Here is a 17,228-nt window from a genome sequence, read left to right as displayed (position 1 = left end):
TGTGCTTACCCTAAAATGGTCAACACAAAACAAACTTACCGGCTGAATGCCATACGCCAGAACCACATGGTTACGATCCGGCGACAGAAGAGTTACTCGTCCAGATTGTTGAAGAATCTGTGAAAGGAGAATTCTGTTATTAACAACCTATTAGAATTGGGTAGTTTCTTAGATCAAAGATAAATTGGGTAATTTTCAACTAGTCAAATCAGTTACTTTTTACTAGACGTCAAAACTCGAAATTACTACCTATGGATTTTGTATGAAAAAGGAACCTGCGACGTCATAGAAAAACGTGACAAAATGTCGCACTTATTATTACATTTTTTTATTAAAATTCATACATAACTTAAATAGAAATCAATCACATTTCTTTTAACTCAATCGTGAATCAGTCAAAGACCAGTCTCGCAAAGTGATTTCTCTGATTTCCGTTAATCTAATCTAGGATATCCGTTTTAGTGGACAAGGTATCCATGCTGCTCTTAAGGTCATGTATAATATTAGAAAGTATACCTACTTACATACATGAACTCACGTCTATTACCCACCAGGGTAAACTGTAGAATTACATTTGCTTCGATCCTGACAAACTCTCTTCTCTTGCTTCCTCCACATTCACCAATCGCTTCATACACGCACGCCGGTTCAGAGTAGATCGTACTAAACCTATTCTCAGGACATAGATATCCATTTTGGTCAATGTAAGGTCTTCCTCTGCGAGCCCTACCTTCAAATTTCGCTTTATATACCGCTTTCGCAATTCCATTATCCTTCATCCGCTCTACGTGTCCAAACGAACCTAACATTCCTTTCTCAATCTTAGTCTTTTACACCACATATCAGTCTTATCTCACTGTTTCTTACTCCCTACCTATACCTTCACTACTGCAAAAATATGCAAAAAGTTATTACCTCCGAAGAGTTGGAGATCAGCAATGTTGTGCTGTCAGTGTCCACGTCAAACAACACTAGGGCGCCATTCGCGTTCCGGAATAATACTTCGTTTCCTGCAATTATTTGTACACACGTATATAATGCGAGTAATTCAACATAATTCATATCTACCTACACTACCGCGTGTATATGCGTGAGTAAGGCCTATTTACTTTTGAACAAACACGTAAATATAGACAGTAGTTTCTTTTTTCTTTTAAGGAAATTTAGAAGCGAAGTACGATAGGTTACGACTTTGAAATGTTATAGTGAATTTATGTAGGAAAGTGAGAATACTATGGAAGGATAATGAATGGGAATTTGATTGTTTATGGTATGAAAGGAGGATGGTTAATGAATGGGACGTAAGGCAGTTTTGAAAAGTAAGAAGGGAGTCTATGGTACGATGTCGGTCGGGTTAGAGGATTTTATTAAAATATAAGGAGTAAAGATATTTAAAATATCCCGTGTTATTTCTATATCCCACATTTATATAACGCCGTCACAGTAAAACATAAAATCCTTCCCATCTTTATTAAGTAAAAGATATTTGATTTTCGCACATGTGAGTTTCCCCATTTCCCAGTGACGGTGAACATGCAAATATACTAAATTCTTATTTATGACCAAAACCTCGAAAACAAGTGGTTTAAAATACGACCCGAGGTTCGTACCCGTAACCTTACGATTTAGGTAAGTCACACGGTCCCTCAACTGCTTATTTGATGCATTCAAACAAATATAAACATTACCTTTAAACCTCTCAAAAAAGATTTTGGTTTACAAAACCTCGCAATAGACACGAGAGTTTCAATTAGTTTCGAAGTATGATTGAACAAATCCACATCAAAATGTTTTCATGCAAAATGAGCTTATTAGGTTTTTACCACGGAGTAGAAAAAAGAGGTTGGAAGGGCCAAGTGAACGCAAAACGCGCGCGCCATACAAGTGTGAGCAAATAGTTCATACTTCAACTTTGCGCTCTACTCTTTCGCAAAGGCAACGCGACGATAAATAAAAATGAGTGAATTTCTGACAGTAAAGTACCAACAGGTACGTCTGTTCGTAATATCAGTGATGCGTGTTATTCTCAAGCAATAGCTGCAAATAACATTCTCATAGACCATTCTGTTTGATCGACAGTACGGTATTCCAAAGTACTACTCTCGGTTTATTGTATGGTTAAAAATTTCCCTTGATGCCTTCATACTTCATAACATAAGCTCACGATTTTCCAAATTGGTGTAGTCAGAGATACATCCATCGCAAGATGAACTAAGTACCAAGCACCTCACCGAGTACGTTAAACCAAAATAGGTGGTTAGCCGTATCGTCGTGTATAATGTTCGACCCAACTGTTTCAACTCATTGGTGCAAGTCCGGTACCGGTTTTTTTATTTTTTAAGGCAACATGCCTGATGGTGCCCAGTTGGGAGCGAACCTCGGCTCAGGGAGTCGTCTGAGAAGAAAACATATTTGAAAGAATTAATCGAACCTAGTGGATCGATAGCGATAAGCGCTGATTGGGGGAAACCGAGGTTCGAACCGGCGCTCCCCGTTTGAGAAGCAAGCCGGTGAATGACAGGACCACAGTGAACCCAAAAAAAAATACGTTACCTCCAGTCCAAGTGCCACTGAAGGAAGGCAAAGCGAAGACTCCATTGATGATGTCTTCTAATGGTATGGAATCGTCTTCTGGTTCCGGTGGTTCGGTGGTTGTTGGTGGTGTTTCAGGGGTTTCAGGTGCTAGTGTGGTCGTTGTCGTTATCGTCGTCGCGGTTGAAGGATCCACTATCGGCGTGGGACCTGATGGAATATGCATAGCACTCAATAGGGTATTTGACTGTGTCAAAAAAATATTTATTTATTAATTCATTCATTCGTTTATTATTTTTCATTTATTTATTTCTCTATTAATTTATATATTTTTTTATTTAATAATTAATTAATTTATTATTTTTTACACATACATACATAAACTCACGCCTATTTCCCACCGGGGTAAGCAGAGACTATAGAATTCCATTTGCTTCGATCCTGACACACTTCTCTGGCCTCCTCCACACTCATCAATCGCTTCATACACGCACGCCGGTTCAGACTAGATCGTATTGAACCTTTTCTAAGGACATCTCCAATTTGATCATCGTAAGTCCTATTATTTATCGTATTATTTTTTATTTATTTATTTATTAGGTTTGCCAACAGACAAAAACACTTTCACACGTTTTTTTTTTTGACGTGACTTATTGTAGATTTGCCGCAGATGGCATTAACTACTTAGCCGGACAAATGGGGAGCGCTGAAGGCTCTCACCCGGTACAAAGTTTAAGACAACAGGCCTGAGGGTGCCCAGTTGGGCGCGAGCTTTTACACGTAACTTAACCTAAGTATATACAAGTATATGCTGGACTAGTGCTCGTCCAATTATAGGCAAACACAACACGCTAATTTATTTACGCTACAAAGGACGAAAATTTACATAAAATAAAGAAACAATAGAGAAATAAATCTTAAAAAAAATAAAACAACATTTAATAAACTTAAATGGTCAAAGATTACTCTGCCAAACGAACATTCACAAAATTATTTAATATTTTTCTTTAATTTAAGTAAGGAACAGGATAGCAAATCGATTTTAGATTCCTTATAAAAGTCAATGATCCATACTAATACTATAAATGGGAAAGTGTGTGTTATATTTTGAGGTCTTATTTATTCAAATAACGTGCTTCTGATACGTGTTTTATACAAGATGGAGATAAAGCATATCCGGAACATGTCTGAGCAGTTATGTTATCAATTCAACGTAATTATCGAGTAAATTCAAAGAAACTCGCAAGAAAATGCTAGTAATATGTACATGTTTGATTTGTGCGAATTAAGCTATTTCATTTAATACCCAACACAATACCTTTAAAAAATTTTTTTCGTCCTCAGGTTATGTCCTCTAGAGGGCGCCACGTGGATTTTAGAATGACGTCACATAGCCTTTAACCACCGGATAATTGACATGCTTCTAGTGAAACCTTATTTGTTAAATTCGGACAGGTGGTTTAGAAGTTAGATGGTAACAGAAATGCATACATACGTAAAAAAATTACAAAATAAAATGTAAAAATTAAAGGGTGTCTGACAGTGTGTTGTGTTTGCCTTTAGCGGTAATTACACTACCCAATCCACCGAAACCGAAGCGCCAAGGTCACACCGAGATTGGGAAAACCGACACTATAAAACTAGCTTGAGATCGTGGTTACCATAGTTACTCCCCACCAACTCGCTCGAGATCGTGGTCACCATGGTTACTCCATACCAACTCGCTCGAGATCGTGGTTACCATGGTTACTCTCCACCAACTCGCTCGAGGTCGTGGTTACCATGGTTACTCTCCACCAACTCGCTCGAGGTCGTGGTTACCATGGTTACGCTCCACCAATTTTTTAATAGAGTACACGTTCTTTAACCCCGCGCCCGCGACCTCGGCGCATCGGGCAGGATAGATTGGCAAGTGTAACTAACGCTTTTCTTGATTTCTTTTTTACCTTCAGTAGTGTTGATCAGGTCTTCAGCCGAACCTCCCTCATTGCCAGACAGTAGGACAACGAGTGCTATGACCACTCCAATGGCTACCACCATAGCTATTCCTCCGATGACGTACACCAAGCTCTTCTTCCGTTTGGTCGCGACCAGCACCTGTAAGTGATATGGGGTTTAATAGTCCTCAGACGTCTACACATACTGTTTCCCGCTGGGATAGGCAGAGACCACGGACCACGGGAGCCGTTATAGCCCAGTTGGAGATTCTCATAAAGTCGCAGGTTCCAATCCCAGCACAGACCTAAATCAATAATTGTCGAATTTGTTTTCTAATTCATGTTTGGATTATAAATGATTATCAGGTGCTCAGCGGTGAAGGAAAACATCGTGAGGAAATCCACATTCCCGAAAAATTAGTTTCGGAGGTATGTGATCTAACCTTCATTGGGATGGTTTTCCCTTCGCGGGTTGGAAGATCAGACAGGCAGTCACTTCTGTATAAAACTAGAACTGTAAAATCTCTAGGTTAGGTAAACTGACCCTGTGAGAAACGGAATAACGCTAGGGAGATGATAGGCAGATACATTATGATTGTCTGTGATTATTTAAGTATGAAATGTTTTCTTTTGTGTATAATTAAGAGTTATTGAATTTAATTCAATAAAATATTCGCTTGAATGCGCCAAAAGTGACTGTGTTTGCGCAGGGTATAAGTCAAAAAACAGGATCTGACAAAAAAGATACCTAAATTAACTTGCGTTAACAATACCGTGCAAAAAACTGCTGAGTTATCGTGTTAACGAGGCAAGGCTAATAACCTCGAAAATTATGTGCGTTCCCATAAAGGGATTATGAGATATGGTAAGACTATCATGCTCGTTGGAGGAACAACCTTTTTGGACGGATTCACAAACGTTTGACAACTTTCACTAACTCCTGGTGCACTCAGATCTTCAAAGTTCTGTCATGTTCCCTCCATGGGCACGCACGTCCGTAAATTATTCTATTGTGTGGGTTGTGAGTTGAATTACCAAACCTCATCAACCCTGCTGTCAAGGTTATTATTGAGCCGCCAAAGGCCCCTGACGTGGCTCATGTAACGACTACTTACATCAGTAAGTAGTAACCGAGACCAACGGCTTAACGAGCCTTCCGAAGCACGGATCATCTTACTTTTTGTATAAGTGTTTTTTGTGATATGTCCCCACTGGATTTAAACCTGGGACCTCCGGATCGTGAGCCCAACGCTCAACCACTGGACCACGGAGGCCTTTGTCCGTTGTTGGAGTCCATTCATTAATTATTATTATTATTATGCGAATCTTACCACTTCAAGTAATGTTTATCCAAAACAAATCACTTAGTCATATACTACAATGATAATTACACTACGTCCAACAGTATTTGCCGTAAAAATATGGCCAACGTTTCGAAAATGTATTTCAAAATGTTCTAAATGAAATAAAGTCTTTTCAATAAACGGTAAGTATGTAAAAAAATATATCAGAATACTTGAAAATTTTAGCAATGTAATGAACACTTTTGTGTATTATTTCTTTTGAATAAAAACTTTACCGAACCACACCCGAAGATCGGTCAACGAATACTAAATTCATAAAATTGTGAACTAAATGGTCAATGAAATTCATCGCCATTTTTTTGTGGACTCAAGGTTATCTTATAAGGTTATCGGGACACTGTTTAATAACACTATAGTAATTACATAACGTAGTATTTATAAAGAATTACGAAAGCAGTATAAAGCGAAGCTTGGTGGTACGTCTGGCAGAGGAAGACCTAGAAGGATACTTGACCAAATTGTAGATGTCCTTAGAAAAGGTTCAGTACGATATACTTTGAGACGTGCGTGCGTGAAACGATTGATGAATGTGGAGGAAGCAAGAGAAGTGTGTCAGGATTCAGGATCGAAGCAAATGGAATTTCATAGTCTCTACTTACCTAGTGGGAAATAGGCGTTAGTTTATTAGTATGTAGTGTTTATTTTGTGATTCATTTATCTAGAGCCTGATAACGAGTACATCTGAGGTGATAAAAAAGTAGATAAGTGCCCACGCACTAGACTTCTTCCCGTCTCTCGTGTGGGTTATATGAGATTAAAGACCGACCTCAACAACCCTGGGGTCAGGTTTACTACTGAACAGCCAAAGGCCCTGACCTCATTCATGTAACTACATACTTAAGTAAATAATTTATGTCTTTTTCCAGAAGGTCTAGGGCCCTGTGCCGAGGTTTCCTTGCAACTTCTTTTCCCCGGCTTTACAGATTGGGAGAAGCTGCAATGATACCTTCGCTATGTGTTCTTCTTCTTCTATCGTGTGGGTTGCGAGATGGATGGCCAACCTCATCAACGCTGGTGTCAGGGTTATTATTGAGCCGCCAAAGGCTTGACGTGAATCAAATAACGACTACGTACTCAAATACATCAGTAAGTAGTAACCGGGGCCAACGGCTTAACTTCCCTATGTAAAAATTGCCCCTCCCGACCCGTCAACCCACCTAGCTAGTGTAGGACCGACTTTTAACGTGCCTTCCGAAGCGCGGATCGTCTTACTTTCGATCAATCGAATGATCAGCCTGCAATGTAACCTAACCAAACTAAGGAACACAACGTAATTTTTGTGGTTAGTAATACTATTATTACTATAGGATAAAAGTTGTACCCAAGAGCTAGTTTTAAATTGATTTGACAAAAAGAAACTTTTTTGAATATAAAATAAATTAAACACGAGTACTTATTAATATTATAATTCTGTGCAATTTTAAGTCGTAAGGCCTAGAAGAATTTACAAAACCACTCAAAACAGTTCAGAATGCGAGTTCGTCATGACAGTCTACTTGACTTTTAAGTAAATGTTTGCGAGAATCGAACTTAGGTCCTCGAGGGGAAGCGTGCCTGCTTTCTATGTCAAGGACCTCAGTCTTCAGCGCTATTGTTACGTCATTGCACGAGAACCATTCAACTCTGACAAAGGAAGGCTAGAACAGTATGATGGCATAATGTTTGAGTTTCCGAGCAAAGGAAACGATTTTGAGCTGTTTATAGAGTACCTATTTTTAAATGAAAAGCGGATAAACGTATTATAACGGCAGTTAAAAGGCAATTAAAAAAAAAGTTTTTGTGTGAGCTCGGTGAGGCGTATGTACTTAGTTCATCTTGTGAGCTAATGTTTTTTTGTGTGGGTTTTAAGGTCTTACGCTCTTACCACTAAACCACAAACACCTATTAATAAAGTACATACACACTCACGCCTATTTCCCACCGGGGTAAGAAGAGACTATGACATTCTATTTGCTTCGATTCTGACATACTTTTCCTACCACGCCGGCGCCGGCTGCAAAGCTGTATTCAGTCAACATTCATAACATAGCCTAATAATTATCGGTACAACGTGCGTCTTATTAAAATAATTGCAAGATTATTTTATTTATCACCACTCAAAGAAATAGGAATAGGAACCGTGTAGTTTATTTTTTAATATGTTTTTTTTTTTCATTTCTATAAAAAATATATTTGAGCTAGAAAAAACAACATTCAATCCACCACAGGCTTCATCAAAAAGGAACTAAAAACAAGAAAAAAACTATAAATCTACAAAATTCCGTGTACCGGAAGTACCGTGTAGTTTATGTTTTATTAATAGTCTCGCAAAAACGTTTATACTTTAACGATAGTAAACTAAATAATAATGTAGTATTTTACCTTGTAATTATTAGAATTCTCCTTTATACACTTATAACTTTATGACTATTTCGCTACCGACTGATATAACTGATATATACTTAAACTAAAACAACTGTGATACTAAAAACAGGTTTAATAAAATAAGGAAAACTTTATCATAAGTATCATTATAGCAAACATCTTGGGAAATCGATGCGTTCTGATACTGATGTAAGTATAGTGATATATATTGAAGACCTGACGTCATATCTGATAAAATGCTACAATCGTGAATGAATGGTCTAGTGGTTGAGCGGTCGGCTCACGATCCGGTCCCGGGTTCGAATCCCGGTGGGGATATAACCGAAAAAAAACTTTGTTATTCCATCGACCAAAAGTGAGAAGATCCGTGCTTCGGAAAACACCGGTCCCGACTATTATTTACCTTAGGTGTTACTTTTATTATTAAGCCGCCAAAGGCTCATCTCATCCATATTAAAAGAGCTCAAGATCACGACGCGGCTCTCCTCAATATGCCGGAATCGTGCCCTAAGCTTCTTCGGACATATTATGCGGTCTCCGAAGCACAGTCTGGAGAAGCAGATCATCGTTGGGCAAGTGGATGGCAAACGTGCGCGAGGAAGGGCGCCTACGAGGTGGTCTGACATCGTGAAGAAGACGGTGGGCGGCAGCATACAGAGGGCGGTCCACGCAGCATATAGGCGTACCGAGTGGAAAACCATAACCTGTGGTCGCGATCCTCAGCAGTGAGGGAACGACGAAGAAGAAGAAAGGCTCATTTCACGATTACGTAGTACCACTTACTAACGTAAGTTAAAGTACGTAGCACTTATATTAGTTAGTAAGTTACAGGGACCAAAGACTTAACGTAGCGTAGTAACGAAGCACGGATCACATTACTTTCGGACAATCAGGTGATCAGCCTGTAATGTCTTAATCAAACTAAGGGATTACGAAAGTAATTTTTGTTACGTGCCCCCACCAGGAGTCGAACCCGAATCCCCGGATCGTGAGACCAACCCTCAACCATTAGGCCACGGAGGCCGTTTAAAAGCAAATAAACGAGATAACGTAATTGTGCGAAAAACTAACTCGCATGTTTGCTTTCCCTTGGGGATTCAATAAAATTCGTAAGGGTACTTACATAATATAAAATTGATAAGGATGAAATTGAATTCTAGGCCTTACGTTATTCTTTGCTCTCTCCAGACACAAGAACATCACAAAAGTATACAAAAACAATCAATAAATTACATCTAACAAAAGCTCGCTTCTACAGAGGAAAATCCTTTTGTAGCTTTTTCATTTCCGCATATCCCAATGGATTACTTGCTATGTACGAAATGCGATGGAATTGTTCGCATTGTATGGATTACTACGGATTATCTACATATAAGTACTTGAGAGGGTAACACTACCTATTACGTACGATAAGGTACAAAAGTCCAATCAGTTTCTTGCAAAACAATAAATTAACTGGTTGCACTTAAGACCTTCTGGTTACATATCGTTTCTGTAATAGACCAAAAACACCCAGAAAATCATAAATTTATTATTATGACAACTAATGGTTCATCTTCTTCTATAGTGTGGGTTGTGAGGCGAATTACTAACCTCATCAACCCTGGTGTCAGGGTTATTATTGAGCCGCCAAAGGCCCCTGATGCGGCTCATCTTACGACTACTTACTTACATCAGTAAGTAGTAACCGGGACCAATGACTTAACGTGCCTTCCGAAGCACGGATCATCTTACTTTCGGACAAATAATTTCACCACTGTTTACAAATTCGCTGGTTTCAGTGACTGTACTTTTGCTCTATGATTGTACGTGTGTTTAGTACTTACACACATTTACTAAAACTAGCGACTGGCTATGATGGCCGCTTTTACATAATAAAGTACAGCAATTCGCTCCGTCCATATCATTCAAATAGAAACGAAACTTCATCATCTCCTATCCCGTATTTTAGAGAGTCCGCTAACCTAACAAAAATTTTACAGGTCCAGTTTTTTATAGAAGCGACTGCTCGTCTGACCTTCCAAGCTACGAAAAAAAAACAGCTAAATAGGGGTAGGTCACATTCACATACCTCCGAAACGCATTTCTAGGGAATGTGGGATTCTTCAATTGATAAACATAAAGTAGTCATTAATTAATACGAAAATTGATGAGCGGTCAATATGGCACCATAGCATGCCGCAAGCAATTTATTTATTTCTTTGTTATTTTGGAATACTTAGTATTATTTTAGGCAAACGGATAGGGTAAGCGTAAGAATACAAATATTGAGTTATTGCAGATACAACAGGCAAGATATTTGGACACTTAATAAGACACGACGAATTTATTAAAAACATCATAGAAGGGGAGAGAGAAAGGGGATGGCCAAGAAGATCTTACATAGAACAAATTAAACAGACGGCGAACGTCGTGTTTTATAAGTAAGTCTAAGAATTGGCCTTTGAAAGAGAAGAATGGTGAATACTACACCGGCAAAAGCACGGCTCTTAAATTAATGGTGATGATTATTTTACAGGTTGTGAGAAGCTGCAGTAGTTTTAGGCGGACGAGACGTTCGTTATGTAAAAAATGACGATTCAAAGTGTAACTATAAATATTACCTACTGAATAACGATGTTTTTGAATTTGAATTTGAATTCAGGCATGTATTGAGGATGATGTATGGCTGGATGTAATATTTGTATAGTTTTGCATATTTTTCTTTGATCTTGTTTTGACAGGTGAACGGTTGGTAGTTTGAGGTTCCATTATTCATGAGGTTATCACGTACTTATGCGATAAAGTGTTCAGGGCAGTCAACATCATTTCCCTAGCGTTATCCCGTTTTTACACGGACCTGTCAAATCTAGCACAGGTCAGGTTTTTTACAGAAGCGACTGCCTGTCTGAAAACCAGCCCAATACAGGTTAGGTCACATACCTCCATGAATGTGGGTTTCCTCTCGAAGTTTTACTTCACCGCAGAGCACGTGACAATCATTTATGAAATGTTCAGGACAGTATTACCGATATTTGTTTAGTAACAATGTCAGTATGAGAAATTTATAGATCCTAACGGTGTTTGTTCCGACTTCACACTCAGTTTATCAGCCTCCTTGTGTCCCTGGTCTAGTCGTTAGGCATTCGACTTGCAATTCGGAAGTTTTGAGTCCGATTCTCGGAGGGGGACATGTCAAAATTTTGTCAGATTTTTTAATTAGCACAGTTGTGTTTAATTAGGACGATTACCACCTGATTTTCCGAATTTACTAGCTGCAAAACTAAGTACTTACTACACTTTTTAAATTTAGTTTTCTTCTATGCAAATCAGAGATTTAAAATAATAATTATTTATCAGCTTTCTTTGTAACTTATATTCAATATTAAACTCTCTTTGAAGTCCTATTTATTTTGTGTATTTAAAAAGTTATAACACTTTTGAAAGTGTGATACTTAGTTTTCTAAATTCAAATTATTTATTTATTTTGTTCATAAAACAACAGGCCAGTGTACCTATTAGTAAAATGTTCGTACCTGATCGCTTGTGCCCATCTCCATTGTGGAATTACTGTTCTCTGCCATTTTGTCTGTCTCCCTCTACCTGAAAATAAAAAAAGGTGAATAAATAAAAAATAAAATGCTCACCAAAGATTGGTCAATAGGTACCCACTTAAATACTATAACATAACAAAATAAAATTTATACTACTTACTAAATACTATAAAAGCTATATTATAAGTATGCATAGTTACATGTATTTTTACTAACTCTAACCAGACGTCTAATAACAACTATAAAATACATAAGTACAATGGCCCCAATTCCTGTAGACACCTTTTATTTGAAGACTTTATTTGAAGTTATACCTGTGATTTTCATTCACTTTCTTATCCGCCGAAAAGGAAAGGGACGGACGATTGACAACTGTTAATCTTAAAATTAATGAATGAATAACACGTGCGAATAAAGAGGAATCTCGCTGATATGCAACCCGTTTGACAAGTGCTGTCAACTTAATTCTGTCGGGTTATTGACCAGTTTAAAATTTTGGTACGGTTTTTACATTTCTACCTAAAATTGAAATGTGTTTCATAAACTTTATGGCTGTCGATTACCCGTCCCTTTCCTTTGCGGCGGATACGAAAATGACAGATATAATTTATAGTAAAATTATATGGTGTGTACGGTCACGAGCACTAATATGTATACACTTTAATGTCACATTAACTTTTTTGACAAATAAAACCGTGAGTCTCATTAAATGTCAAATATAATAGTGCAACAGGGTTCTAAAGTGGGTACATGATATTGCTCATGACTGTACTAGAATCAACACCAATATCTAGCAATATTCTTAGTCTTATCTTTCGCCTTTATCCAAATTTTGTTGCCGTAAATAATCTAAACACTCGTTTGGATATCTCTTCATAATATATAAGTATTATTGCACATAATATACGTATTATAAGTAGTACTATCGCTGTCTAAAATATATGCAAATAATTTGAATTTATTTGCTTTTATACATTGAAATTTTAAATAAAATGTGCGCCATTACGGATTCGGGTCGCGAGTTTATGAATTAAAAATATTAAAAACGCAACTTAATTTTCGTTTCATACTTTTTAGAGCGTGTTTTTAACGTAGTCGGGTTTTAGTTTTTAAACTTATATTTTTATTAAACAGGGTGTTAGTGACATCGTAACGAAAACTTTGAGGGATGATTCAGACTATGAGAAAATATCACTTGATGTCAATTCAGAATCATGGTCTGAACGATCCCCCTCAGTATTCGTTACGTCACTAACACCCTATATATATACACACATTGAAGTTTTTTTTTACTATAGTGTTATAACACTGACGTTGTTATTTTATACACCTATTTGTACTGTCTGACCATTACAAGTGCAGACACGTACAACGACGTAATGGTCATGGAACATTACGTAAAGCGTGTATTGAGGTTGCTCTAGTACGAAGTGAATGGCAGCGACATACTAAATATAAATTGTAAACAGACCGGTTCGCTTACCAGACGGTATTGGGTTTGAAACTAATTATTTTTCGCTCCTACTTACATACTTGCGAAAACTCACGCTCGTAATAAAAGGGCGTAAAAATAAAAGGGAGAGTAAAGCCATGGTATAAGAAAACCAGGTATACTCAATCCTATGACAAGCCGCCATTGATAGCCCTTTGATGACGTAAGTGTTACATGAGTTACCATTAAATTGGTATCTCCAACATTCCACAGACGTAAATTTTATTATTGAAAATTTAGCGAATTACTGACTAATGTACTTATTTAATTACTATTACTTGTCACATACATAAAAAACATTACTGTAAGTAAATCTTTTACTAAAAGTTCAAAATTTCCTTACAAAGTTAATATTAAAACATTGGTCGTGGGTTATTTATTTTTTATGGCAACTTACAGTCAGCTGGGCTAACCTTTAAATGTTAGCTGTCACTTTTGAGCATACCTGGTTTTCTTATACCATGGGTACCACAAGTAATCAGAAGATAACTAGCAGCCACTGCTGATACGAAGTCCTAAGATGGATTAATTATGATGAGACATATCGTGAGAAGGGATCAGCCTATCGCTTATAACAAAACGCATAAACACGCGCGAAAATTCTAATGGGGCCCTATCTCACCAGGCCACCATGGTCGCAACTACCAACAAATATATTCATTGTTTTAAGTTTACGCGGTTATTATCATAATTAAAACACATAATAACGGGTTCTTACGGGGGTACGGGAGTCTCATATCCCCATTTAAACGCGGTAAGAACCCGTTATTATGTGTTTTAATTAAAATATATTCAGTTGTATAAACGCTTCCTCACCACTCCTTGGTAGCCCAGTTAGTAGAACGCTTGGCTCTCACTTTGAGGTCGCAGGTTCGAATCCTAGCATAGGTCTAAATGAATGATTTTCGAGTTAGTTTTCGAATTCATGTTTGGATTTAAATGCCTAATCATCATTTCCCTAGTTATCTCGTTTGTCACAGGGTTCGCTTATCTAACATGAACATTTAACAGTTCCAGTTTTTTGGATAAAAATACACTGCCTGACTGACCCTCCAACCCGCGAAGGGAAAACCAGCCCAATCAGGTTTGGTAACATAACTCAGAAACATAATATATATCTCGGGAATGTGGGTTTCTTCATGATATTCTCCTTCACCGGTTAGGTCCGTGCTGAAATTCGAACCTGCGAGACCTCACAGGGAGAATCAAGAGTTCTTCCAACTAGGCTGATACGGCTTCGTGAGTTTATGCATAGATGCATATAATGCAGAAACTCACGAAGCGATGAAAATTTAAAAAAAAACACTTACCCTAATTATTTAACAAATATAATATGACCGGCCGGCGGCCGATTTTCCACCGCACTGATCAAGTAGTACTAGGATTAAGATAAAATATTTATCAATATGATAATTTACAATAAAATTATTTCGTGTTTGATTGCCCTAATCGTATGAGATAAGGAATATTTAAGGATAAGAATTCTCTTTAAGACCTTGGGGCTTCGCAATAATGCAAGAAAACATTAAAATAAAAGAGTGATGAGGTCCGAATTGATTACCTACTTATAAACGAGAATGATACATAATTCCATAGTCTCTCTTTTCTTCTTTTTTTTCTTTTTTTATGAAGGAATTAACCGTATGTATGTATGTACGAGTAGATTTTGTTGAATATACAAACTAATTAAAATACCACGTCATCAACATAAGATTATCCTAGCTAATCGCCGGTGTACACGATATCTGTAAGTTATTTATCAAGTTTATTTTATCTATGATAATTAATTATTATGGATCGCAACTGAAACAAGATAGAGTCTTGTATCGTTTATCAGGATGCCGCGAAATACGTGCGGATATTTATTATTTTTATACCGAAATACAATACATTATAAGTCCGTTTGAGGTACATCCATTTGTAGATAAACTGACTACTCTGATTACGCTGAGGAAAGCTTTCTGTTAGACCAACGTGGAGAGCCGTATCTTCGTCTTCAAATATTTTTCCTCTCAGACGACGCCCTGAGCCGAGGTTCGCGCCCAACTGGGCACCCTCAGGCCTGTTGTTTTAAACGTTGTACCGGGTGGGAGCCTTCAGCGCTCCCCATTTATACGGCCATGTAGTTAATACCATCTGCGGCAAATCTACAATAAGTCACGCCAAAAAAAAAAACGTATCTTCGTCTAAAATGGTTAAGCCAACTGTATTATCTAAGTACTGAAAATTAGGTACTTTCCTAGGTCAAAGATAAATTATGAAATTCTGTTTACTAAATATAGACAAAAACAAGGCCGCGGGAAACCGTTGGATGCGGGTTGCGCGGGACCGATCGTCGTGGAGATCCTTGGGGGAGGCCTATGTACCAGTAGGAGGCCAGCAGTGGGCGTTGTACGGCTGATGATGATGAAATATAGACAGATGTAAAGGTGACAAAAACGTTTTCTTTTTACTATTTAACTTATTTACGAATTTTAAAAAAGCAAAATGTCGTAATAAGTGCGACATTTTTCACGTTTTCTATGACGTCACAGGTTGCTTTTTCATTCAAAAGTAAGTAATTTCGTGTTTTGACATTTAGTAAAAAGTAACTGATTTGACTAGTTGGAAACTACCCTATTATACAAACTCATTAGTGCAATAATTCCAGGGATCAAATAGGTGCTTTTGAGAAACAAGCCGATACGAAATAGTATATTTTATAATTAATAACATAACATGATATAAAATAGCCTATATACGCCCACTGCTGGGCAGAAGCCTCTCCTCTGCTAATAGGAATGTTATATAGTTCTGATGTAAGTTCTGTTTTCGTTATCTGCAAATTGTAAACTATTTTGTAAATATTTTATCAAGTACAAAAGTTAAGTAAGTACTTTTTACACTAAACAGTTTTAGGTACAAAGCTATTTAACAAGTTGATTTATAAACAGACTAGCGACCCGCCCCGGCTTCGCTCGGGTGCAATGCAGAGGAAAAAATTAAATTAAGTACGACATCACTTTCAAAACCTCAAAAATAACAGTATTTCTCCGCTATTTCATGGATATTATTATACATATAAACCTTCCTCTTAAACCACTCTATCTATTAAAAAAAAACCGCATCAGAATCCGTTGCGTAGTATTAAAGATTTAAGCGTACATAGGGATATAGGGACAGAAAAAGCGACTTTGTTTTATACTATGTAGTGATGAGCATTAAAAACCTACTTCTAATATATCTAAATGCGCAGTGAAAAACTGCCTCAATACAAACAAAGATAAGGTACATAACTCGAATGGTTCACATATAAACTAAACGGTCCATTCACACTTGGCATAAACACAAGACTTGAAAGCATCTCCCACCTTTGTTCGTTCTTATAAAAATTTAACAAGTCTCAATAAAAGCGAGATTACTCGTACTTGGCTGCTCTCCAATTCTGCGCACTGTTCAAAAGGAGATATATTTTATTTAAGGCCCACTAATGCATTGCTTGTTCTATTATAAATTGCAATAAGCTAGTTTCCAACTAGTCAAATCTAAACGCCAAAACACAAAATGAGTATAGAATTTGTTTGAAAAAGCACACTGTGACATCGTAGAAAAATGTAATAAAATGTCGCACTTATTATTACGTTTTTCTTGATTAAAATTCGTAAATAAGTTAAATAGAAAAATCAAAATGTTTTTCGTTCATCGTAGATCCGTCTTTATTTAGTAATCAGAATTTAATAATTTATGTTAAACTTAGTATACGACCCAATTGTCTTAATTTATTTATGCCATGCGTTAAAACTGTGAATTTAAAGTTGCATTAAATAACAAATAAAATACTAAATTTATTCCGAGCTTCAGAGAGCTTAAGCCGTATGTGCCGCCTATTAGCCGTTAAAAACACCTCCACCAACCCGCAGTGGAGCATCGTGGCGGAGTATGCTCCATACACCGTCCGATTGATTAAGGAGAGGCCTGTGCCTATCTATGTCTATAATGGTCGAGCCAACTGTGTTAGTTAAAACTG

At 37.3% G+C, this 17,228-nt stretch overlaps 1 protein-coding gene across 2 annotated transcripts in view; it reads right to left on the bottom strand.

Moving 5' to 3' along the window:
* Positions 1–17,228, bottom strand: part of LOC126366215 (venom dipeptidyl peptidase 4-like) — a 62,794-nt gene that overhangs the window by 28,274 nt on the left and 17,292 nt on the right. Inside the window, exons 1-6 of one of the 2 annotated variants that reach the window (XM_050009242.1) lie at positions 14,533–14,590; positions 11,713–11,779; positions 4,479–4,629; positions 2,554–2,742; positions 916–1,010; positions 40–117 (exon numbers count right to left, since the gene is read on the bottom strand). In XM_050009242.1, coding sequence (XP_049865199.1) covers positions 40–117; positions 916–1,010; positions 2,554–2,742; positions 4,479–4,629; positions 11,713–11,760 — 561 coding nt within the window. In that variant the 5' untranslated portion in view covers positions 11,761–11,779; positions 14,533–14,590. Of the gene's footprint in view, positions 1–39; positions 118–915; positions 1,011–2,553; positions 2,743–4,478; positions 4,630–11,712; positions 11,780–14,532; positions 14,591–17,228 lie in introns of those variants that run through there. The other variant, XM_050009241.1, reaches the window with a different exon arrangement.

The sequence above is a fragment of the Pectinophora gossypiella genome, chromosome 4 (assembly GCF_024362695.1).
Source record: "Pectinophora gossypiella chromosome 4, ilPecGoss1.1, whole genome shotgun sequence".
Taxonomy (NCBI): Eukaryota; Metazoa; Arthropoda; class Insecta; order Lepidoptera; family Gelechiidae; genus Pectinophora; species Pectinophora gossypiella.
Note: the sequence above shows the minus strand (reverse complement) of the source record. Positions and strands in the feature narration are given on the sequence as shown.